Below are 27,353 nucleotides of genomic sequence, written 5' to 3'. Positions count from 1 at the left end.
ACTTTCAAAACCACCTCCATAAATAGATATCTGCAAACATGAATTGTGTGTAAATTGGCCATACAAGGTGGCTTAAAAGTAACTGAGGGTTTGAAAAAAATAGTTAGATAGTTATAGTTCAACACTGAAGAGTAATCATGATTATAAATAATAAACTAATTGCTGTGCAGCTTATAAGTGTGGATACTAAAACCAGCTTTGTTTATAGAGATTTTATTTCAAATGTTTTTATATATATTTTTTAAACAAAGCTAGGAGGAAGGACCATGTATAATATAGGTTGAGTCAGAGATTTGGATATAATGACGAGATACCCATGTCTCCACCCTAACAATGGGATTCGTTGTCCCCAGATTGGAACGGAGGGCTGTCTAGTTTCCACCTATTCCTCTCTTTGGATTGGTGGATACATCTAATTATTTTAATACTTCTTTGAATATTCGATGAGGGGTGTTGACGTCAACTGCCTATATTAAAATGGAGAGAGATGCTATGCTACTAGCCTCATGTCATGAATACGCATAGTCAGAGACTACTCCGATATAAAGTGTTTTTTCTCAGTTGCTGTGATGCCACGTCCTACTTATCAGACCACTCGTAACAACCAAAGCATTACAAAACTTATATTTGAGGCAAATAAATCTCTACATTTTTTGCTGACCAAATTCGACACTCATTGACCTCCATACAAAAAATCCTCGCTTGGTGAGTGAAATAAACGGAAAACAATGTCACCTGCTGGAGAAGACAGATTTGTCCCAATTATGCATCTCGCGTCACCTCTAACGCTCTGGTCGAGTGACAATTCTTCTATCAAATACAAAAGGGAGGGACTTACTAAAGGGGAATGTGAGTCCATGCTTCTCAATCTGCTCCAGCGTGTCTGGACCACACTCAGTGTTCAGAACCATGAATGGGGGAGAGCAGATCCTCTTATCTGGTGAGAGAAGGATCGAGAGGGAGGGAGGGAGGGAAGGAAAGGAGATGAGTAAGAGAGTCGGATGGAAAACACCATCTCAATATCAGTGAATCTGTTGAATGAAGAAAATCCTTAGGCATTTCATTCAGAAGTCGACTATAGACTTTCTTTGTTACAGCATGACTAACCAAGAAGACTCACACACACACAGAAACTTGAAGCACATTGACTGATGTATTCTCTCAGAGATAGCTTGGTTTTTACCTGTGACCCTACTCAGACAGCCAAATCAATAACAAGAGAGTGACTTGTCATTGGAGCCATACATTACATACAGTTTATGTTGGAACACACACCAAAGCCAAATACATTTAAACTCAGTTTTTCACAATTCCTGACATTGAATCCGAGTAAAAATTCCCTGTCTTCGGTCAGTTAGGATCACCACTTTCCTTTAAGAATGTGAAATGGCAGAATAATAGCAGAGAATACTTTTTTTCAGCTTTTATTTCTTTCATCACATTCCCAGTGGGTCAAAACTTTACATACATACATTGCCTTTAAACTGTTTAACTTGGGTCAAACGTTTTGGGTAGCCTTCCACAAGCTTCCCACAATAAGTTGGGTGAATTTTGGCCCATTCCTCCTTACAGAGCTGGTGTAACCGAGTCAGTTTTGTAGGCCTCCTTGCTCACACACTTTTTCAGTTCTGCCCACAAATTCTCTATAGGATTGATGTCAGGGCTTTGTGATGGCCATTCCAATACCTTGACTTTGTTGTCCTTAAGCCATTTTGCCACAACTTTGGAAGTATGCTTGGGGTCATTGTCCATTTGGAAGACCCATTTGCGACCAAGCTTTAACTTCCTGACTGATGTCTTGAGATGTTGCTTCAATATATCCACATACTTTTCCTGCCTCATGATGCCATCTATTTTGTGAAGTGCACCAGTCCCTCCTGCAGCAAAGCACACCCACAACATGATGCTCCCACCCCCATGCTTCACGGGTGGGATGGTGTTCTTCGGCTTGCAAGCCTCCCCTTTGTCTCCAATCATAACGATGGTCATTATGGCCAAACAGTTCTATTTTTGTTTAATCAGACAAGAGGACATTTCTCCAAAAAGGACGATCTTTGTCCCCATGTGCAGTTGCAAACTGTAGTCTGGCTTTTTTTATGGTGGTTTTGGAGCAGTGGCTTCTTCCTTGCTGAGCGGCCTTTCAGGTTATGTCGATATAGGACTCGTTTTACTGTGGATATAGATCCTTTTGTAAATGTTTCCTCCAGCATCTTCACAAGGTCCTTTGCTGTTGTTCTAGGATTGAGTCGTGTTTTCCGCGCCAAAGTATGTTCATCTCTAGGAGACAGAACGTGTCTCCTTCCTGAGCGGTATGACAGCTGCGTGGTCCTAAGGTGTTTATACTTGTGTACTATTGTTTGTACAGATGAATGTGGTACCTTCAGGCGTTTGCTCCCAAGGATGAACCAGACTTGTGGAAGTCTACAATTTATTTTCCTGAGGTCTTGGCTGATTAATTTTGATTTTCCCATGATGTCAAGCAAAGAGGCACTGAGTTTGAAGGTAAGCCTTGAAATACATCCACAAGTACACCTTCAATTGACTCAAATTATGTCAATTAGCCTATCAGAAGCTTCTAAAGCCATGACAAAATTTTCTGGAATTTTCCAAGCTGTTTACAGGCACAGTCAACTTAGTGTATGTACACTTTTGACCCACTGGAATTGTGATACAGTGAACTATAAGTGAAATAATCTGTCTGTCAACAACTGTTGGAAAAATGACTTGTCATGCACAAAGTAGATGTCCTAACCGACTTGCCAAAACTATAGTCTGTTTTTTTACAAAACATTTGTGGAGTGGTTGAAAAATGAGTTAATGACTCCAACCTAAGTGTATGTAAACTTCTGACTTCAACTGTACGTGGTTTGAGAAGTTAGCAGGGTCAATTTGGTCAACTGAGTTCAACTCGGAAAAGGCAGTACCACGAAAACACCTCACCATTTGCCAGGCACATTTCTATGGTAATTTAGCAGACTGTCTTATCCAGAGCGACTTACAGGAATGTGCTCCATCTAAGCCCAATTCACACTATAGCTTGTTGAATTTGCAAGATAACCGTTCTTTAATTTTGGCACAAATTAAATTGTGGAACCGACTCGCCCATAGATTGATGCTTCAGTAATGTCTCAATGAAGAGTTCGGAGTTCGACAAGCCACCTGCGGCACGCATGTGCAGTTACAAGCCTGCTAGAGTTAGTGGCAGGCAGACGAGCAATATCCACCGTCATAGTACGGATGAAGGCTGAGCTGGAATGTGACGCTAACTGAAGCTTTAGAAAACCCTGAGTAGATCTAACACACACCATCTGTGTGCATGTCAGTACACCAACATCACTCCTTTCCTTTCATCCCTACAGCTGGATTAGAGAACAAACACCAAACACAGTCGCCACCTGAGGGAGGAGCAGAGGAGAGAAAGAGAGGAGCAACTCTTGTTCAAATAAATAAACCAGGAAGCTGCCAACCCTGCTTGGTCTGGCCTGCTACACCCGGAGAACATACAACACAGACACCACTGCACCAGACAGACAAACAACAAAGACTACTAGACAGACAACATTATACACGAGACAAGTCCACAGTTCTTACAAAAGCAGACCGGTGTACATGCAGTGCACAGGATGGGTGTGTTTGTCAAACACAGACGCTAGCACTTCGGGGAATCAAATAAGAGCGTAATTCTCATCATGTTTACATCATGCCCTGACGCAATGGCTGTCTCACCATCTCCTGTGATAAGACTTGATGTAAGAAATTCTGACACCCCAGGAAACAACAGACAAACATCCTGCAACTACAGCACGGCAAACCTCCCCTAATTTTAAGCCTATATTTGAGTTCTGGCGCTCTGCGGCCCATTTTCTGGCTATTGGAGATAAGGTGGCTCGTTTGAGATATTGCCACAAGAAATCAGTGTCCAGGCCAAACCAAACACTGGCATATTGGTGCAGATGACAAAAACACTAGTGTTTGTGTTGCGTGGGCAATGTGATATCAGTGCTTCCGGTGAGTCATGGAGTGAAAGTCCAGGCCATGAGCAGCTGACTCAGGAGGGGAGGAGGGACTGGAGGAAATAGGGAGGGGGTCACCAGGGCAACGTCTTTTGAGTGACAGAGAGTCAAGCAACGGTTCTGCTTCCCGTTTTGCCTGCTCCATTGTTCAGCATTTAATAGGCTACATTACATGCGGTGCCAATCACAATCCACTGATGCTCATAGGGGAGGTTCTTTCCAAACCAAAAACATATACAACCTGTCTTAATTTAAAAGAATCAACAAAACATTATAGAATTATGAACCCAACTAATACAAGTTAAAATAAACACATACGGTTGCTTTCAGACTGATTTTATGGTTGCTAAACATAGAACAAGAAAAAAGGACCCAGTCACAAACAAACACAATTGTTAATACAAGACAATTGATTCTGCTCTGTGCTCCTTAACTTGTAGGTCTGTGGTGCTCCTGTTCTGTCAGTGGAGACGTAGCAGCAGCCTAGGAGTGGTGTGATGAAGAGCCGTGAAGGGTTTACCCATCACATCACCCCACTGAGCAGAGCTCCCCAAATTCACACTCACCGCCTGTCACATCGCTGTTGTTATGGGAGAGGGGTAAGAATGTCAGACTAACGTCATTCAAAAACAACCCAAAGACCCAACAACACGTATTTGAATTGTGAGAATAAACTAAAATACATTGTAAATCCAAAAAGTCTTCCCATACCTGGATCTTCCCATACCTGGATATCTCCTGTCCTGACTTGAGCAAACAAAAAGACTAAAAGGCGCGGTTGGAAGCTTTGGGCCTAGAGAGAGGAGGGGATATGATGATGGTAGTGATGGTGAGTCTTATGTTTTGGTGTCATGCTTGGGCCTGGCCGTTTGGCTCGGAGTGCAGGGGAGCAATCTCTTCCTCTGTCTAAACACTGTGTGCTCTCAGCAGACCCGCTGGAGCCACAGAGGACGTTTACAGGACGTCAGTCTGACTCGGAGTAGCACGGCATACAGCACCGGCTGGCCTTGAACCATTCAGGAGGTGGGTATCCAGACTAGGACCGTACCAGACCCAATCCTACCATGAAAAAACCTCACCCACTTAAAATGGAGAAGTTCTCATTTTAAAGGACGTCATCACTAGGGTTTGATCCATAAGGGACAGAGCAGGACAGACTTAAGGTGGCCTGGCTGAGTGGACTGTTCATACCAGGCACTGGTGAAGTCTTTCCATACAGGCAAGCAGCCACCAGTGAAACTGAGCCTCACATTTTCTTTGCAAAAGTTATTATCAGCATTACCAGAGGATTATGAAGTAGGCCTATACTGATACAATTCCAGTATTGACAATAGATTGAAATCTAATGTTGCTATTCAGGGCTACATTCTAGTAACACAGCATTCTGGAACGTACCCCATGTTCAGAACCAGGAATCTAGAATGTTCCATATCCTGCTGTGAGGAGCTTCCACTCCCAATTATAGGGACTCATTATTCATCTCTAATCACAGACAATACATTCATCTTTGTGAGAGAACAACCCCTGACTCGACGTCGTAGAGCATCTCAGCAAACGTTTGATTACCTTCATCAAATCAGACAGACCAGATCCATAACGGAACAGTGAACTGCTTTGAAGGCAGTCGTTGTGTAAACAAGGCAATCAATCAGTCCTTTTTATTCAGCCCATGCTGACTGTTCTGCGCTGGGTTTGGGGCCTATATGTGCGGTCCTCAGCAGTCACTCCTGGCTGTTTTTCTTTAATATGCTGCGCCTTTGTTTAAATATGGATTACTCGCATCAGCAGGACACTTGTTATTGTTGGTCGCATTTGAACCACGGTAACTAAGTCGAGGATTTATGGGAACATTAAATACTCCCCACATAACAAAGTACTCTACCATAATCCAGTTAAATACCTCGAGCCTAGTTCAGTTTGATTCCACAAAAACAATCTTAATTTAAGGGTGTCCCAGTTCCTTTCTTCTGAAGTGGAAAAGAAATACCAAGATGAAGAGCCCCAAGAATGAGATCCTTCACGTTGTACAGCCTGACAACTGTTGCCATCTTTACAAACACCAAGTGAAATATCAAGGCAGCAAAGCTGACTTCTAAACGGAAAAGAGTGGATTCCACCACCTAAAGTAAACTTCACAAGAGAAACAAAACCGACGTAGACGATACTCTGGAAAGCTGATGAGCTGAACCACGAGTCATGTGGTGGAGGAAACCAGTGGGACCAGGAGAACTAACCCGTCTAGTTAGTTAGACAAACCCCTACCTGCACAGACACTTTACAGAGCTGCCTACTGATCCCCACATTCTCAAAGTACAGTTAGGGAAGTTTCCAGGCCCAGTGCAGTCAAAAATGTGATTTTCCTCCGTTTTATATACATTTCCACACTATGAGGTTGGCATAATACTGTGAAATTGTGAAAATTATAATGCCCTTTAAGTGCAAGAGCTGATTGAAAAGATCACCTGGAATTTCAGCTTGTTTTGGCGGGATGGAGTTTTGGCCTGCCTGGTGACATCAGGTGGTAAATGAGTTACTAGACCAAACAAAAAGAGTTCAAAACCTCTATGCCAATAACAGCTCGTTTTTAGTTTCCCCCTCTCCACTCAGACCACTCCCAAAATTCTTGCTCTTTGCTAAGAAGCCATTTTTGTTTATTTTTGACCAATTATCGGGAGAGGTGAAGGTCGAATCATGCGTCCTCTGAAACAAGACCCACCAAGCCGTGCTTCTTAAGATCCGCTCGCTTAACCCGTAAGCCAGCTGCACCAATGTGTCGGGAGGAAACACTGTTCAACTGGCGACCAAACTCAGCCTGTAGGCGCCCGGCCTGCCCCCTCCCCTAACCCGGACGAGGCTGGGCCAATTGTGCTCCGCCCTATGGGACTCCCGGTCACGGCCGGTAATGACAGTCTGTAGTGACGCCGATGCAGAGCCTTAGACCGCTGCGCCACTCGGGAGGCCCTCTTTTTGACCATTTTAATTCAAACAAACTTACATTGTTACCAGCTGCATTGGACCTTTATAATGTAGAAGCTTAAAAGCAAACACACACACCTCTACTGCTTCCTCCTATTGAGCAATACTCTCAGCCAGCCCTCTGACCATGGCAGGCTCGCCACAGCCTCTGGTACTGGGGACTGGTTGCCTTGGCAGCCAGCACTGCACTGGGGCTCCATGGTCTCTGATAAGGAGGAGGAAGTGGTCGTGGCAGACTGTGCGCTTTGGACTTTCCCCTCTACGACACCCCTTCCCTCCATGTTCCCACTTCGCTTCCCACCAGCAACTGTTGATGACTACTGAAACTAGCCATTTCTTTCTTGTCATGATGTAGGACTGACAGTTTCCATTCCAACATCTGAGTTGAACCTTTTTCTAAGAGTATAAACAGCATCAGGACTATTCAAAAAGGTACAGTTCAAATAGATCTAGTCACTCAATAACAACAGGCTGCAAACAGATGCAAGCTAATTATCTTACAATGTCTAATGTGTAAGCCCCCCTCACAAGTGAGCCAGTGGGACAGACAGAGGCTCTCAATTCAGTCAGCTTACAAACACTGTTACATAAACATGTCTGTTTGTAGAAAAAAATTCAATTTTCGACATGTATTTTGTGGCGCTGACGCCACGAGCACTGCACAACCACACACCAAAATGTGTCCTCAAATGGGCACAGGTGTCGACACACACACACACACACGCTCGGTCTCTCCACCTGTGTGTGCAGTACGGCAGGGTCTGCATGTTGTAACGGCTCCAGGTTTATGTCCCATGCCATGTTCTCAGTTAATGAACAGCGGATGAGAAAGGTCTCCTGCTGATAATGTGCTGTCAGTCCACTGCTCTGCTCCAGTCTCTGGACCCTGACCAGAAAGGCTACACTGGGGTGCATATGGCTCCTGTGACAGGAAATCTAGGTGCCGCTGGCCTGCCTTCTCTAACTAATGGAGCTTTAGTCCATCACTGGATACAATATACACTCTGGCAGAGGCAGGAGCCAGGTTCACAGAGGGGAGAGAGGAGGAGGGATGATGCTGTCATGGTAGGAGGAATACAATTGTGTTACGCTCTTCCACTGCCTGCATAACACAACTGGTAGGATGCAGAAAATAATATTATTGAACTACGGGTTGACGCACGATCCAACACCACCACCTCCTAGACACATTCTCACAAACTAAACCAAAAAGGTCTGTCATCACAACCAATCCTTGACAACAGATTACTGATTCACACCTCTCTGGGATTTTCTGTAGTCTAGGACTGGCAGTGGGGATGATTTGGGAGTTAAATCATACTCAGCCCATTTGTGATACACTGCCAGTGCTGCAGTGTGTGTGTGTGAGAGAGTGAGTGAGTGATGCTACCTTGCATACAGTCCTCTATCCGATGGATGAGCTGGTAGGACTTGCAGCGGTCCAGCAGGGTTCTGATTGCTGGGAGGGGGTCCAGCACAATGGTTTCAGGGTGGGCATCAATGTAGTCCTGAAACACACAGCGGGGAGATGAGGGAGCACATACCACAGCTAATGTAGGTAGTCTGGACACAGCGTAATACGGACACTTCACAGTAGGCCATGGATGTGTATTTCCATCATGCCCACTGTGTTGTGTGTGTGTGTCATCATGCTCGCAGGCCAGTGGGTTACATCACTGTCAGGTCAGTGTCAGGTTTACTGATTTATATAGCTACACGCCAGCCTTAACCCTCCTCTCCCAGTCTCCCCGTCTCCACCCTCTGTCTCCCCCCTCTGTCTCCCCTCCCCTTCCGCTCTACACTCCGCCCTCCGCTCCCAGTCGCTCCCCTCCGCTCCCCTCCGCTCCCAGTCGCTCCCCTCCGCTCCCAGTCGCTCCCCTCCGCTCCCAGTCGCTCCCCTCCGCTCCCAGTCTCTACACTCTCCATTTTCATCTCTGCCCAGTCCTTTCCTTCTGCCAGCCTCTCATCTCAGTCTTTTAGTTATTCTCTAACAGATGCTTTGGCCCACACATTATGCAAACTCAACACTCCCCCACCCCACAGTGAAATCTACATTTCTCATACATTAGGCTACATTTCCTAACATAAAAATACATCCACACACAGGCACAAAAATGCCCGCCTACGTACACACATTTAGTCAAACAGACATTTTTCCTTGGGACTGAACATCCATCTGCAGAGACTATGACTCCTGCCAACGCTGATCAAAACATCCGTGCGGTTACATAAGACAAACGTGTTGCGGTCAAAAGCTAAAGCCAAACTAATCTTCTAGTGGTTTCGAAGAACTGACAACTCCTGTGTACTCGACCATCAATTTGCTGCTTTCTATCTCCTACAAATGTGTGAGAGAAAAGAGGGCGGGACAGAGTTGATTCCTTGATGGGAACTTGAGTTTCGGCAGTGTGTACTAGACATGTCTACCTATATACACAAAGAGAAATGGCAAACATATTTATTACGAATAATCTAATTCATTGGCCTACACTTGCTTTAGAGAAGGCCACTCAAGTCCAAGTGTTTCGTGGTGGTATTCACAATACACAAGCACTATCAGTGGTTGTATGTTGTGCAATAGAAGGCTGTTATGGTATTTTCCCCTACAAGTCCTCTAAGGAAAAGAAGACTAATTTCATCCTTAATCCACAGGAAAATGTTGGGTGCTGTTTACAATGTAAAAACAAAGCCTTATACAGCTAGAAGACCTAGAAGTTATGGTCTAAAGAAAGTGTGCAAACTATCGGGCAATGTTTGCACAATGAAGTAAGTCCTCATTCCCCAAACTACAGGATAAAGTGACAGTTCTGATCATTAATGTGGTTTGTTTCCATGCAACTGAATGCTATGTTGTGTTATATGTGACGTTCAGTGGCAGGGTCAAAGCTCAACTCTAATCTCCCTGAGAGTGGCGTTTCTGATAGCAATACTAGCCCTTCACATGGCAGGATGGGAATATCCCACAGTCACCTGCGGCAACGACCTAGTAGTATTATTTCAAGAGGTGAGAGAGAGGAGGGGGATGGTTGGATACTGCATCCAACACTTTTTCAAGCAATGCCAGATCAATTCACACAAGAACAAAGACAACCATCATCACACACACCTGCATGACCCTCACCTTTCAAAACACCCATTCATTTCAAACTGTTCCCGCAGCTACGTGAGACACACAAAATGAGTGTGCAACATTCACAGCACTGGCTGTTCCGGTGATATACGGAAATACAATACCACTTCCCCTTCTAATGAGCAAAACCACTTTAATGGCCAGACACGCTGTAGTGGTGAAATCGATCTGTGGTGTTGTGGAATACAGTTCTTCCGTCCTTTTTACCCCCTCTCTATTTCCACCCCCCTCTCCCCGAGGCGCACCTGCACTCTCTGCACCAGCAGGACTGACTGTGTGTCGTTCTGGTCGGCCTCCAGGATCAGGTCAGTCAGTTTGTGGATGATGACGTCCAGGGGACCCTGCTCCTCCAGGGGTTGGCTCAGGTCCAGCTGAGGACAGACACAAGGGAGTTAGGGGTTAGAGGTCAGCAAGGAAACAAACAAGGAAAGCTACTGTACCACCACTGTAGACATAACCAGTCTTTATTTTGTATGCCTGACGTATATTTTTGGTAACACTCTTGGTAACCTATGTAGGATGATGCAGTAGAGATACAGGACTAGCTTGGCCTCAGACTGAACAGTTATATGATAGGTCTGGCTCCTGTGGGCAGTAGAGTACAGTAGGTCGATAGTGGTGTTGTGGAGCCACTGGGGGAGTTATGTGGGTCAGCACACATACCCAGAGGACGGACACACACACACCCCCTAGAAGAGGAGACTGAATTGTGCCCCAAAGCCTCGCTTCTACTAGGGTACATGCTGTGCCCAAATCACAAGGAGCCTCTATTGTGATCTAAGCTGAATGGATCCACTGTAGTGTGAGAGAGGGTTCCAGTGTGTGTGCATGAGAGCGTATTCTGATTCTCTCCATCTCTGGGTTTGTGTGCTTTAGACCGTACCCATTTCTAAGTCCCTTTATCAGCATGTCTGAGTCCGCATCATGTCTGTATGCAACTGGACGCGCGTGTGTGTGTGGCCTTCAGCTGGGTCATCGTCAGCAGAGAGGCTATGCCTGAAGAAAAAGGGCCAATAATAGACCTATTTTGGAGACACACACACAATCAGCAGAACAAAAAAACTCAGACTGAGTCTATGGCCCGGTTTCCCGATAGCAATGGAACTTAGGCTTATGAGTGTTTTAACAATGGATCGTTCCTACAAACGGCCCAATGCATTTCCCAAAACACCACAGTGACAACGTTTGCAAGTGCATCATGGGAGCATGTGCCGATACTGATAGGTTCAAAAGAAAGGCAGCCCTGCTCCATTCAAATCTTACTTTAACATTAGAATTATTCCACAATACAGATGACAGATCAGCTCCTACAGATATCACCTACGGCTGCAAATATTGAGGAAGGCTTATTCTAATGCCTACCTAATAATAATGCACTAAATCATATTTGGCACATCATTGCGCACGTTAAACATTAAATATATCGGGACAATAATTAGACAGTAGCCGATAATTAGCAAATTAGAACTCAATGGATTGAGGTCTATGTACCCTATTGTCCATTTTTCAGGACCCTGTCTTTCAAAGATAATTCGTAAAAATAAAAATAACTTCATAGATCTTCATTGTAAAGGGTTTAAACACTGTTTCCCATGCCTGTTCAATGAACCATAAACAATTAATGAGCATGCACCAGTGGAACGGTCGTTAACACACTAACAGCTTACAGACGGTAGGCAATTAAGATCACAGTTATGAAAACTTAGTAGAAAGGCCTCTTTAGTGTCCTTACTCTGAAAAACACCAAGAAGATGCCCAGGGTCCCTGCTCATCTGCATGAACGTGCCTTAGGCATTCTGCAAGGAGGCATGAGGACTGTAGGATGTGGCCAGGGCAATAAATTGCAATGTCCGTACTGTGAGATGCCTAAGACAGCGCTACAGGGAGACAGGACGGACAGCTGATCGTCCTCGCAGTGGCAGACCAGGTGTAACAACACCTGCACAGGATCGGTACATCTGAACATCACACCTGCGGGACAGGTACAGGATGGCAACAGCAACTGCCCGAGTTACACCAAAAACGCACAATCCCTCCATCAGTGCTCAGACTGTCCGCACTAGGCTGAAAGGCCTAGTGTCCTCACCAGACATCACTGGCAATAACGTTGCCTATGGGCACAAACCCACCATCGCTGGACCAGACAGGACTGGCAAAAAGTGGTCTTCACTGACAAGTCACAGTTTTGTCTCACCGAGGGTGATGGTCGGATTCGCATTTATCGTCAAAGAAATGAGCGTTACACCGAGGCCTGTACTCTGGAGCGGGATTGATTTGGAGGTGGAGGGTCTGTCATGGTCTGGGGCGGTGTGTCACAGTGTCATTGGACTGAGCTTGTTGTCATTGCAGGCAATCTCAACACTGTGCGTTGCAGGGAAGACTCCCTCATGTGGTACCCTTCCTGCAGGCTCATCCTGACATGACCCTCCAGTGTGACAATGCCACCAGCCATACTGCTCGTTCTGTGAGTGATTTCCTGCAAGACAGGAATGTCAGTGTTCTGCCATGGCCAGCGAAGAGCCCGGATCTCAATCCCATTGAGCACATCTGGGACCTGTTGGATCGGAGGATGAGGGCTAAGGCCATTCTTCCCAGATATGTCCGGGAACTTGCAGGTGCCTTGGTGGAAATGTGGTGTAACATCTCACAGCAAGTACTGGCAAATCTGGTGCAGTCCACAAGGAGATAGCTGTATTAAGTACTGCAGTGGTGTGGCCACACCAGATACTGACGGTTACTTTTGATTTTGACCCCCCCCCCCTCTTTGTTCAGGGACACATTATTCCATTTCTGTTAGTCACATGTCTGCTGAACTTGTTCAGTTTGCTGAGAATAAACGCAGTTGACAGTGAGAGGACGTTTCTTTTTTTTGCTGAGTTTATGTGGTCTGAGGCAGTTAGTAGGTAACATATGTTAAGTACAACTTTAGTAACAATGGTTTTTGGAAACAGCTCAGCGATTTAATGACGCTCCAATATAAGGTTATAATGATGAACTTAGCCTTACGGTGCTTTTGGGAAACCGGGCCCAATGCTGTCTAATAGCAAGGAAGGATACAGCGAGGCTGAGCATGCTTTCTTTCCTATCATTAACGATAGGCATTTCGCAGACTCCAACATCAGTACTTGCTAACTGCAAAATGTGCAAATAAATAGGCTTACATGGTATGGAATGACCTTTTCTGTTACACGTTATAAAACCTATTGGTACAGTAAAATGTGTGCTTTAGCCACATTTTACTGTACACCCAGAGGATATGTACACCCAGAGGATATTTTCCCAGGTACCGAACTGGTCGAGCAGGTAGCCTCTAGCTCGATTCTGTACTAGACAAAAACATTGTCTGTCTTATGTTAAATATAAGAGCACTTGGAAAGCATTGTGTGGCTTGACATTGTTATGAGCGTTAGGCCGTTAGCCATTGCTAGCACCAGTGATCCATGTCCCGGAGGGGCTTCAAAAGACATCAATTGCCATTTCTGTTATTGACTCTGATCTTCTTCAGTAACTGGAGATCAGAGTCAATAAAAGAAGTTTAGCTTGCAGCGCTAGTCTAAGCAGCTTCGAGAGGCAAATAGACACACCTTAACAGCACACAGTGGGTCAATAACTAAACGTTCAGCCCAGAGAGATGAAAAGCTACGGAACATGGTCTGGCAGTGTAGGCCAGGCTGGTTAATCATTCTAGGAGAGGTGATGGATACATTACTTATTAGCCTTTGTCCTGCTTTGGTAAAAACATATATATATATATATATATATATATATATTTTTAAATCTGTCCTACCTAGTTTACACGGCAGTCTGGGGCTGAAAGACTCTAAACACACAAGGACATAGGGGGATACAGGCACTGTATATACTGTGCTGTGAAGACAACAAACATCACAGAGACAGGGCACACAATACTAAAGGCATAGTAGTCAGCAGAGGTGAAGAGGACACACTGGTCTCAGGGCTTGCCCTCCAGCGCACGTACGGGTTGTTGGAGAGCAGTCAGAGAGGATTTGGCTGTGCGCCACAGCTCCTAATCTCCTACTTCCACAAAAAAAGAGGTCCTGTCTACAGCGTGGCCCCTCACACACACCAGCAGTGACATGGAAGTCGGTCCCATCCCACTAACAACGTCATGGATGGAGCACGACCTTGCTCTAGCACTCCCACAGAAGTCTTTGCGAAGCCGCTGATGTTATGCTAAAACACTAAAAACAGAAAATGGCAATTGACGTCTTTTGAAGCCCCCCTGGGACATGCAGAACTGGTGCTAGGCCATGCCTGTGACAGACATCACAGAAAATACCCACAGTCCTGCAGGGAGAACAGGTCAAGGGCAGAATGTTTCCAGCTTTTATGCTCGTTCTACTGAGGGGCTTTGTGTTGTCACATTCCCCAGATAAATGTTTTCTGATCTACAGAATAGTGAGGATCTACAGCAGCCGTCTCTCTTCCAACCATATACACTGAACAAAAATGGTAAAGTGTTCATCCCATATTTCATGAGCTGAAATAAAAATCTCATGAAAATGTTCCATAAGCCTAAAAAGCTTTAAAATTGGGGCACAAATTTGTTTACATCCTTGTTAGTGAGCATTTCCCCCATGCCAAGATAATCCATACATGTGACAGGTGTAGTATATCAAGAAGCATTATCATTACACAGGTGCAATCTGTGCTGTGGACAATAAAAAGCCACTTTAAAATGTGCAGTTGTCACACACACACACACACACCACAAATGTCTCAAGCTGCGGGAGCGTGCAATTGGCATGTTGACTGCAGGAGCGTCCACCAGAGCTGTTGCCGGATGTCCACCAGATCGTTATGATCATGCTGTTTAATCAGCTTGATGATATGCCACACCTGTCAGGTGGATGATTTATCTTGGCAAAGGAGACATTTTCACCAAAGGAGGTAAACAAATGTGTACACAAAACCTGAGAGATACAGTGCCTTGCGAAAGTATTCGGCCCCCTTGAACTTTGCGACCTTTTGCCACATTTCAGGCTTCAAACATAAAGATATAAAACTGTATTTTTTTGTGAAGAATCAACAACAAGTGGGACACAATCATGAAGTGGAACATTTATTGGATATTTCAAACTTTATTAACAAATCAAAAACTGAAAAATTGGCCGTGCAAAATTATTCAGCCCCCTTAAGTTAATACTTTGTAGCGCCACCTTTTGCTGCGATTACAGCTGTAAGTCGCTTGGGGTATGTCTCTATCAGTTTTGCACATCGAGAGACTGAATTTTTTTTCCATTCCTCCTTGCAAAACAGCTTGAGCTCAGTGAGGTTGGATGGAGAGCATTTGTGAACAGCAGTTTTCAGTTCTTTCCACAGATTCTCGATTGGATTCAGGTCTGGACTTTGACTTGGCCATTCTAACACCTGGATATGTTTATTTTTGAACCATTCCATTGTAGATTTTGCTTTATGTTTTGAATCATTGTCTTGTTGGAAGACAAATCTCCGTCTCAGTCTCAGGTCTTTTGCAGACTCCATCAGGTTTTCTTCCAGAATGGTCCTGTATTTGGCTCCATCCATCTTCCCATCAATTTGAACCATCTTCCCTGTCCCTGCTGAAGAAAAGCAGGCCCAAACCATGATGCTGCCACCACCATGTTTGACAGTGGGGATGGTGTGTTCAGCTGTGTTGCTTTTACGCCAAACATAACGTTTTGCATTGTTGCCAAAAAGTTCAATTTTGGTTTCATCTGACCAGAGCACCTTCTTCCACATGTTTGGTGTGTCTCCCAGGTGGCTTGTGGCAAACTTTAAACAACACTTTTTATGGACATCTTTAAGAAATGGCTTTCTTCTTGTCACTCTTCCATAAAGGCCAGATTTGTGCAATATACGACTGATTGTTGTCCTATGGACAGAGTCTCCCACCTCAGCTGTAGATCTCTGCAGTTCATCCAGAGTGATCATGGGCCTCTTGGCTGCATCTCTGATCAGTCTTCTCCTTGTATGAGCTGAAAGTTTAGAGGGACGGCCAGGTCTTGGGTAGATTTGCAGTGGTCTGATACTCCCATTTCAATATTATCGCTTGCACAGTGCTCCTTGGGATGTTTAAAGCTTGGGAAATCTTTTTGTATCCAAATCCGGCTTTAAACTTCTTCACAGCAGTATCTCGGACCTGCCTGGTGTGTTCCTTGTTCTTCATGATGCTCTCTGCGCTTTTAACGGACCTCTGAGACTATCACAGTGCAGGTGCATTTATACGGAGACTTGATTGTATTTATCATCATTAGTCATTTAGGTCAACATTGGATCATTCAGAGATCCCCACTGAACTTCTGGAGAGAGTTTGCTGCACTGAAAGTAAAGGGGCTGAATAATTTTGCACGCCCAATTTGTCAGTTTTTGATTTGTTTAAAAAAGTTTGAAATATCCAATAAATGTCGTTCCACTTCATGATTGTGTCCCACTTGTTGTTGATTCGTCACAAAAAAATACAATTTTATATCTTTATGTTTGAAGCCTGAAATTTTTTGTGCATAATGGAAAAATTCTGGGATCTTTTATTTCAGCTTATGAAACATGGGACCAACATTTTACATGTTGCGTTGATATTTTTGTTCAGTATAGTGCCAGGTTCTTGCACCTCCCTGGAGCCATAGGGTAATTGGACTCATGTCTCAGCAGTGTCTCCCTCGCTCTCTCCTACCTCACAGAGTGTGGAGGCACTCAACCAAGCCATCTTAATGAAGGACCAAGTTTTGGTCGCCACTTCTTTTTGACTGTCCAAACGACTGGGGTCCAGTACTCATTTCTCACTGTAGGTTTGAGATCACTGAGAAGCTGAGCTGAACTCCAGGGCGGAGTGAAGACAACAGCTGCTGAGCCTGTGCTCCAGTGACTCTCCTAAAGCCTGAGAGAGACGGAGGAAGGACGCTACTGCTGAGCTGCTCTCTCATCTGAGGGTTCATTACTGAAGGCCTGCTGCTCCCAGCCCCCTCTCATGCCAACGAGTCTCACCCTCACCCAGGTCCACAGGAGAGTGCAGATGGCTGGGGTGATACAGTGCTAGAGGTCAAAACAGGTCAGAGATGAGCATCTCTGGCAGAGATCTAGATAAAGAGCATTTGTCCCCCCTCACCATGAGTGAAAAAAACATAGGCCTCCTAGGATCATGCTACAGAGCGATGGAACTGGAGGGAGGAGGAACAGTAACATTTCTTCCCTAAAGGGATGGAATCCTGTTAATGTTTTGTGCTCATAAAATAGACAAGCGCTGCATCCTTACCAATTATACATTCAAACCACACCCAATGGGTGGGTTGAAGACACTAAAATCCCCCAGTCAGTCAGTATTCCCCATACACACAGGTATTGTTTAATCACTGCAATAGGCATCCAACTGGTTACCTCAAGTATGCAGTGGATTAAACTTGAGTCCCTGAACTAAGCTGTAAAATGAAATCCAAAAGAGCTCTCATTAAAATGTTGGATTCCTGACTAGTAGCTACTCCGAATAGACTAGAGGAATATCAGTTACATAATGCTTTACGGAGTGAGTCTTATCAATCTCAGTGGGCTACAATTAAAATGATATACAATTACTATTTTTGATCAGTGGGAGAGATACAGTAACAACCAGGAAATTATCTTGAAATTCCCTAGCACTCAGCGCATGATAAACATTTTACAACATTTTTCCTGGGAAGCAACGTTGTCCATTTCCTTGCCCGGTTCCACTTGCTAGCAGAGAACATTGGCCTCCCCCAAGTCTGGTGGGTTAATATGATCAGCTCCGAAACATAGGAAGAAGGCTGCCTTGGGAGAAGGCTGCTTTCTCATGAGCTCAGGGCAAACGGGTCAATATTAATGAGGTTGTGGAAATGATTAGCATGAATGGAGGGCAGAGGAGGACAAGAGGGAGAGAGTAAGAAAGGACAGATTGTGGATATATGAATGAAAAGGATGAAGATAGAGGAACCTTACTCATCCTCCTCAGACTTTTTCCCCCTCAGAGAAATCCTGAAGTTTTTCCCACACTAGAAATGGAAATATGAAATAAGCTCCCTAAGGGCCGACCGATTTAGGTCTGTTCACAGAGTATGTCGTCACAATCGCTGCCATGCCCTCCAGATGTCCTAAATCTCTGCCATTGACATTACTGACTGACTTTCAAAACAGGGACATAAATGTTGCTTTATTGCAAGCTCTGCTCCAATGAACGAGTGATATTACAATTAGTGGGCCTATGGAGGAAACTGGCTATCATGGCCCCAGGAAAGCTCTCAGCAGGAAAGGTTCAAACTCCTTTGCTTAAAATAGAACAACATTCTCTAGTCATTTTTTGTCAGTTTTTTTGTCATTTTTTGTCAGTCCCATGAATGAGGTATTATTCCCAGAAAAACTGAAAATGTAAAAGTTACCCAAACACTGCATCAAAAGGGAACGATAAAGCCCTGTTCACAGGAAAATGAACTGTGCAGATGTTTATGCAAGGCAAAATGGAGTATAGCATATGATTATTTTGGTTGCCATTATTGATGTTGTTAACCACCAGTCTACTAGAAAAGACTTGGCTGTTATAAACAGGGTCAGCAACAGGGTCAGCTTGATGGTGTGTGTGTAGTGGAGTGGGTTTAACCTTGATCAGACCACCTCTTCCTCAGATTCACCACAGCCAGACAAGAGCAACAACACAGATAAGAGCTGTCCTTGTACAGTAACTGTATAAAAAGGAGTCTTGAAGGCAACATCCCAATTCAAAACAAACAGGCCTATCGGGACCAGACTGGCTCACTATATTGTGACTGATTCCACCCATTATCATCTAGGGATTTTACAGACTTCTCCGGAAAGCACACAGACCTGCAAGATGACATTGTCATGTTTCTCTAGCTGTGTAACATTTAATTTGAAATGGTTGTCATCTCATCCAACTGCCCCAAGATGTTTGCAAATATCAGGATCAGAAGTCGGTATTAAAAACAGCACTTTAACACAAAACAGAATGTAGTTAAATATATGTGAAATGCATTCATCCTGTAAACAATGTGAAAACACTGTTTGGTATACTCTTTATGACCCTGTGCACCCCACTCCCTGCCAATACAGCATCTCTCCCTTGTTATAATAAGGGATGACAGCTTTATACATGGACTAGCATAACAACGCCAGAGCATGATAATGGCTGCCATTGTCTCCCGTGTGGCGGCCGTGCCACAGGAGCCACTGACTGGCACAGGGCTCGTCTTCCTGGCAGCTCGCACCCTCACCGACTCAAAAACAAAACCTGCAGGTGTCGGTCTGCACTGCGCAGCAAGAGCTGGGCCATATGGACAAACATCCATATTGTGATAAACTGCCTGAACTGATGCAATATCAATAAATAGAACAATAACTTTATAAACAATGTTAACCATGTTTAAAAATATATATACATTATCCTTTAACTCATAAGAGTCTAAGCCCTGTCTAAGACGGGGGAGGGGGATTCTAACTAAGCTATTGGGAGCTGTTTTAAGAAGGTAATACCAATGATTATTTTGCTATTCGATTTTGAATTCTAACATGCTGACTACACAGGGCCCGGGATCAGGACAAGCAAGTGGAAATATCAAAACAAACTCTGAACCAACTATATTAAATTTGGGGTCAGGTCGAAACGCATGAAACATTCATGGACATTCAGCTAGCTAGCTAATTTGTCATGGGATATAAACATTGGGTTGTTATTTTACCTTACAACGCACAAGGTTCTTTTTTTCAGGGATCTTTGTAGAATTTTTACCCATTTTGGGTAACACAAAATCGTGTGTTCTCTACTTCGACAATTAATCCACAGATAAAAGGGGGGAAATTTAGAACATTTCTAGTAATCTCTCCTTCAGTCTTCTGTGGACATTATATGGCAGTTGGCAACTAACCACGGTGCATTAACCACCACCTGAACTGGCGTGCGGACTTCAGCTCAGTTTTCAGAATCACCCAAGTGAGTATATGCTCCTAAAAGCCAATGAAGAGATGGGAGAGGCGGAACTTACAGCGCATCAAGCGACAAAAATAGAACCAAGTCCTATTTTAAGGCCTGGCTATGCAGACGCTGCAGATACAGACGAGCAGTTTGGATGAAATTATTGAATTACATGTTTGTGTAAATTTATTTTGTAACGCGAGCGGTGTGGCCAGCATGTTAGACCCCTTGAAGTATAAAAAAATATACATACACATTTTCTGTATGAAAAATTATTTATTTTGGGGCCTTTACTGCCATCATCCCATACAAACACATTGAATAACAGATTCACTACACTGAACAACACAGTTTCACACCCCCCCCCCCCCCCAAAAAAAATAATCTAAAGGAAGTTTGTTCTGAAGTGTCTGTCATATATCTGATACAGTACCAGTCAAAGGTTTGGACACACCTACTCACCTACCTGGCCTCCAATCACCCCACCTCAACCCAATTGAGATGGTTTGGGATGAGTTGGAATGAAGAGCAGCCAACAAGTGCACTGTTGGAAAATAATTCCAGGTGAAGCTTGTTGAGAGAATGCCAAGAGTCTGCAAAGCTGTCAAGGCAAAGGGTGGCTACTTTGAAGAATCTCTAAAATATATTTAGATTTGTTTAACAATTTTTTCAGTTACTACATAATTTCACATGTGTTATTTCATAGTTTTGATGTCTTCACTATTATTCTACAATGGAGAAAATAGTAAAAATAAAGAAAAACGATGGAATGAGTAGGTGTCCAAACTTTTGACTGGTATTTGTATGCATGTATTTAACCTCAAATTTTTGGCACTAAAAAGTGTCCATACAGTGGGGCAAAAAAGTATTTAGTCAGCCACCAATTGTGCAAGTTCTCCCACTTAAGATGAGAGGCCTGTAATTTTCATCATAGGTACACTTCAACTATGACAGACAAAATGAGATTTTTTTTCTCCAGAAAATCACATTGTAGAATTTTTAATGAATTTATTTGCAAATTATGGTGGAAAATAAGTATTTGGTCACCTACAAACAAGCAAGATTTCTGGCTCTCACAGACCTGTAACTTCTTCTTTAAGAGGCTCCTCTGTCCTCCACTCGTTACCTGTATTAATGGCACCTGTTTGAACTTGTTATCAGTATAAAAGACACCTGTCCACAACCTCAAACAGTCACACTCCAAACTCCACTATGGCCAAGACTAAAGAGCTGTCAAAGGACACCAGAAACAAAATTGTAGACCTGCACCAGGCTGGGAAGACTGAATCTGCAATAGGTAAGCAGCTTGGTTTGAAGAAATCAACTGTGGGAGCAATTATTAGGAAATGGAAGACATACAAGACCACTGATAATCTCCCTCGATCTAGGGCTCCACGCAAGATCTCACCCCGTGGGGTCAAAAGGATCACAAGAACGGTGAGCAAAAATCCCAGAACCACACGGGAGGACCTAGTGAATGACCTGCAGAGAGCTGGGACCAAAGTAGCAAAGAATACCATCAGTAACACACTACGCCGCCAGGGACTCAAATCCTGCAGTTCCAGACGCGTCCCCCTGCTTAAGCCAGTACATGTCCAGGCCCGTCTGAAGTTTGCTAGAGAGCATTTGGATGACCCAGAAGAAGATTGGGAGAATGTCATATGGTCAGATGAAACCAAAATATAACTTTTTGGTAAAAACTCAACTCGTCGTGTTTGGAGGACAAAGAATGCTGAGTTGCATCCAAAGAACACCATACCTACTGTGAAGCATGGGGGTGGAAACATCATGCTTTGGGGCTGTTTTTCTGCAAAGGGACCAGGACGACTGATCCGTGTAAAGGAAAGAATGAATGGGGCCATGTATCGTGAGATTTTGAGTGTGAACCTCCTTCCATCAGCAAGGGCATTGAAGATGAAACGTGGCTGGGTCTTTCAGCATGACAATGATCCCAAACACACCGCCCGGGAAACAAAGGAGTGGCTTCGTAAGAAGCATTTCAAGGTCCTGGAGTGGCCTAGCCAGTCTCCAGATCTCAACCCCATAGAAAATCTTTGGAGGGAGTTGAAAGTCCGTGTTGCCCAGCAACAGCCCCAAAACATCACTGCTCTAGAGGAGATCTGCATGGAGGAATGGGCCAAAATACCAGCAACAGTGTGTGAAAACCTTGTGAAGACTTAGAGAAAACGTTTGACCTCTGTTATATACCCTTTGTTGGCAATGACAAAGTATTGAGATAAACTTTTGTTATTGACCAAATACTTATTTTCCACCATAATTTTCAAATACATTCATTATAAATCCTACAATGTGATTTCCTGGATTTTTCTTTCTCAATTTGTCTGTCATAGTTGAAGTGTACCTATGATGAAAATTACAGGCCTCTCATCTTTTTAAGTGGGAGAACTTGCACAATTGGTGGCTGACTAAATACTTTTTTGCCCCACTGAATATACTTCCATTTGTTTTTTCCATTGGTACCGAGGGACCTTAAGATGAGTCGTGAGGCATGTGGGGTGTTCTAGAGCAAAACAGAACTGACATGTACATGTTAGTGAGAGAGTCTCACCTTTCCAGAGGGGTCATATTAGTGTGCAGCCCAAACTGTTTGGAAGTTACAGACAGAAGTTGGTAGATTGGCTGAACCGACTTCAGACGAGTCCCAAGACGCTTGTGGGGGTCATAAAGCAAAATGGAGAACACAATCGTGTTGGTCTCATCTTTCCATAGAGTTCATAATAGTTTGTAGGCCAAACCATTCGGATGCTACAGACAATTTTGTGAGAAGACAAATACCGCTCTAGCTCTGTCACCTTTTATCGCAGAAGCACAACATAGGCGATGCAGTGGATTGAGAAGCACCCAATGCGAAAAGACAGATCTCTAGCTTAAAACGGACAGATTTTTATGGGGATTATGCTAATTAGATGTTCATGTGGGCACAGACATCGACCTTAGGGGGTTAAACTACTACTACTAGTTTGATGGTTGTGGTCATCAATTGTCCCATTCACAGTCAACCATTTTATCAAACATATTCCATTTCTAACTTCACATTGCTCGAGTATAGGTTACTTATCATAACGAATGATATTAGCAAAATGCCTGTGCCACGTGATCGCTATGGTCAGTGTCAATCATTTTTCAGTTTATTGTCCCAGCTCTAGTGACAGCACAGCTAAAATTATGAGAAACAGCTGAGTCTGAGCATGGGAGAGGACAGAGATAGCCCTGGTGGTTGTAGAGACAAGTGTGTGTGTGTGGTCAGTGTATTAAGAGGCGAGGGGTGTGGGCGCCACAGGCTCTGGGCTGTAACGATCTGCTGGCCTCCCATGAGGGTTGAGAGCGTTCAGAAACAAAGCGCTGCTTACTTTGGGACCATTCCCAGGACATCTTTCCGTCTGGGTGTGCTGAAGATATCTTCAGGAAAAAAAACATAAGAAAGAACACAAAAGACGGCATAGAAAAACAGCACAAAAGGAGAGGCAGAGAGATAAATAGCTCTCCATTTCCTCTTCAAGCTACAGAAGCCCAATAAATACAAAAATCTTGGAATTTGTTTGAACGACTTAGTATCCCGTTTGAAAGGCTTAGGAAATATAACAATTGTTTATTTTTACTAAAATCGTTCAAAGACACTTAGTCATTCACACGATATAATTGTTATTTTGTCTAATTAAGCCTCATTTGTTATGCAGTTTGTCAGACAATGTAATGGTTGCTGCAACCATTCATTCACTGATTCCATCCATTGATATGATTGACACTTCTTTGATAGCCTAAAGCAGGGCTGCTTTTGAATACCAGAGCATGTAAGTGTGTGAGAGTGTGGAGAGAGGTGCAGGGAATAATTTAGCAGATTTAAAAAATGCCCTCACTCCGGCTACAATTTCACTCTGATACTGCTTAGCCACAAGTGTTGGGCATGCTCTTCCCAGAATATTTTGTTTCCATTATTTGTTTAATTAGGGCTATTTGGTTGTAATTATTTAGCCTACCCAACCCACAATAACCTATATCTAGTTTATATTCTACATTCTAACATTAGGATAAAATCCAGACAGCTGTTGTTCTGAAAGAACTGTAAAATCTGGATCGATACACATCAGCTGGGCTAGACAATCTGGACCCTCTCTTTCTAAAATTATTTACCGCAATTGTTGCAACCCTAATTACTAGCCTATTCAACCTCTTTCATATCGTCTGAGATCCCCAAAGATTGGAAAGCTGCCGCGGTCATCCCCCTCTTCAAAGGTGCCACCCCTTAGACCCAAACTGTTATAGACCTATATCCATTCTTCCCCGCCTTTCTAAAGTCTTCGAAAGCCAAGTTAACAAACAGATCACTGACCATTTCGAATCCCACCGTACCTTCTCCACTATGCAATCTGGTTTCCGAGCTGGTCATTGGTGCACCTCAGCCACGCTCAAGGTCCTAAACAATATCATAACCGCTATCGATAAAAGACAGTACTGTGCAGCCGTCTTGACCTGGCGAAGGTCTTCAACTCAGTCAATCACCACATTCTTATCGGCAGACTCAATAGTCTTGGCTTCTCAAATGACTGCCTCACCTGGTTCACCAACTACTTCTTAGAGAGTTCAGTGTGTCAAAATCGGACGGCCTGTTGTCCGGACCTCTGGCAGTCTATGGGGGTGCCACAGGGTTCAATTCTCGGGCCGAATCTTTTCTCTGTATATATCATTGATGTCGCTCTTGCTGCTGGTGATTATCTGATCCACCTCTACGCAGACGACACCTTTCTGTATACATCTGGCCCTTCTTTGGACACTGTGCTAACAAACCTTCAAAAGAGCTTCAATGCCATACAACACTCCTTCCTTGGCCTCCAATTGCTTTTTAAATGCTAGTAAAACTAAGTCCATCACAGTGCCCTCCGTTTTATCACCAAAGCCCCATATACTACCCACCACTGCGACCTGTATGCTCTCGGTGGCTGGCCCCCACTACATATCCGTCGCCAGACCCACTGGCTCCAGGTCTTTGCTAGACAAAGCCCTGCCTTATCTCAGCTCACTGGTCACCATAGCAGCACCCACCCGTAGCGCACGCTCCAGCAGGTATATTGCAATGGTCATCCCCAAAGCCAACACTTCCTTTGGCCGCCTTTCCTTCCAGTTCACTGCTGCCAATGACTGATTTTCTTGGAATAGATACACCATAATATAAATCAATATAATTAAGCTAAAATATCATAAATAAAAAGGCCAGTATCAGCTTCTTTTCATGAATAAAAGGGAATAAATAAGCTCAAACTGCAGCTGTGAAAGTATTTGCACACAGAAGTAAACCCCAACAAGCTTCACGTGCATTGTGCATGGAAAATGTGCTCTGCAAGTTAATAATAAAGACAGAAAAAAACAATCAATGTTTTGAAAAGCTACATATCAAATTAGGCATAATTAGACAAAATAACAATTCTCGTTTGAACGACGTTGAACCAGATACTAACAACTTATTATTTCTTTTGACAAGATACTAAGTTGTTCAAACAAGATAATTCCAAGAGTCTACGCTAGTTTTTTTTGCCTTGAAACGGAAGCCCGGAAGACCAAGCATTTTGGCTTGACGAACAGATTGCAGAGAGCTATTATGAGCCCTGGGACAGACACACACTACACAAACTTCGTTCCTCACTGCACCTCTCTGGGGAGGTTCCCATTGCTTGGAAGGCAGCCACGGTTACTCCTTTATTTAAAGGGGGAGGTTAAGCTGATCCTAACGGTTATAGGCCTATTTCTAGTTTGCCCAGTTAATCAAGTGTTGTAAAAAAAACTTGTCAATAATCAACTGACTGGCTTTCTTGATGTCCATAGTATTCGCTCTGGTATGCGATCTGGTTTCCGCTCAGGATATGGATGTGTCACTGCAACCTTAAGTTCCTCAATGATGTCACTATTGCCCTTGATTCTGAACAATGTTGTGCTGCTATTTTTTTAATGGACTTGGCCAAACGCTTTTGATACGGTAGACCATTCCATTCTTGTGGGCCGGCTAAGGAGTACTCTCTCAAAGAGTGCAGTGTATAAAGTCAGAACATCTGCTGTCTCAGCCACTGCCTGTCACAAAGGGTGTACCCCGAGGCTCGATCCTAGGCCCCACGCTCTTCTCAATTTACATCAACAAAATAGCTCAGGCAGTAGGAAGCTCTCTCATCCATTTATAAGCAGATGATAGTATTATACTTAACTGGCCCCTCCCAGGATTTTGTGTTAAATGCTCTACAACAAAGCTTTCTTCAAATATCCAACAAGCTTTCTATGCCCTTAACATTAGTCTGAACACCCCCAAAGCAAAAGGTCATGTGATTTGGTAAGAAGAATGCCCCTCTCCCCACAGGTGTGATTACTACCGTTGAAGGTTTAGAGCTTGAGGTAGTCACCTCATACAAGTACTTGAGATTATGGTAGACAGTACACTGTCCTTCTCTCAGCACTCTTCTGTAAACTGGTCATCTCTGTATACAGTGCCTTGCGAAAGTATTCGGCCCCCTTGAACTTTGCGACCTTTTGCCACATTTCAGGCTTCAAACATAAAGATATAAAACTGTATTTTTTTGTGAAGAATCAACAACAAGTGGGACACAATCATGAAGTGGAACGACATTTATTGGATATTTCAAACTTTTTTAACAAATCAAAAACTGAAAAATTGGGCGTGCAAAATTATTCAGCCCCTTTACTTTCAGTGCAGCAAACTCTCTCCAGAAGTTCAGTGAGGATCTCTGAATGATCCAATGTTGACCTAAATGACTAATGATGATAAATACAATCCACCTGTGTGTAATCAAGTCTCAGTATAAATGCACCTGCACTGTGATAGTCTCAGAGGTCCGTTAAAAGCGCAGAGAGCATCATGAAGAACAAGGAGCACACCAGGCAGGTCTGAGATACTGTTGTGAAGAAGTTTAAAGCCGGATTTGGATACAAAAAGATTTCCCAAGCTTTAAACATCCCAAGGATCACTGTGCAAGCGATAATATTGAAATGGGAGTATCAGACCACTGCAAATCTACCAAGACCTGGCCGTCCCTCTAAACTTTCAGCTCATACAAGGAGAAGACTGATCAGAGATGCAGCCAAGAGGCCCGTGATCACTCTGGATGAACTGCAGAGATCTACAGCTGAGGTGGGAGACTCTGTCCATAGGACAACAATCGTATATTGCACAAATCTGGCCTTTATGGAAGAGTGGCAAGAAGAAAGCCATTTCTTAAAGATGTCCATAAAAAGTGTCGTTTAAAGTTTGCCACAAGCCACCTGGGAGACACACCAAACA

The 27,353-nt window shown here is 43.8% G+C and overlaps 1 protein-coding gene across 2 annotated transcripts in view; it reads right to left on the bottom strand.

Annotated features, from left to right (window-relative positions):
* LOC139383348 (inositol-tetrakisphosphate 1-kinase-like) overlaps window positions 1-27,353 on the bottom strand; it is a 52,415-nt gene that overhangs the window by 12,482 nt on the left and 12,580 nt on the right. For both annotated transcript variants that reach the window (XM_071127855.1, XM_071127853.1), the window contains exons 4-6: window positions 10,365-10,490; window positions 8,380-8,497; window positions 839-937 (exon numbers count right to left, since the gene is read on the bottom strand). In XM_071127855.1, the coding sequence (XP_070983956.1) occupies window positions 839-937; window positions 8,380-8,497; window positions 10,365-10,490 (343 nt within the window). The remainder of the gene's footprint in view (window positions 1-838; window positions 938-8,379; window positions 8,498-10,364; window positions 10,491-27,353) is intronic.

Source organism: Oncorhynchus clarkii, chromosome 25 (assembly GCF_045791955.1).
Source record: "Oncorhynchus clarkii lewisi isolate Uvic-CL-2024 chromosome 25, UVic_Ocla_1.0, whole genome shotgun sequence".
Taxonomy (NCBI): domain Eukaryota; kingdom Metazoa; phylum Chordata; class Actinopteri; order Salmoniformes; family Salmonidae; genus Oncorhynchus; species Oncorhynchus clarkii.
This window is presented reverse-complemented; position numbering and strand designations above follow the sequence as displayed.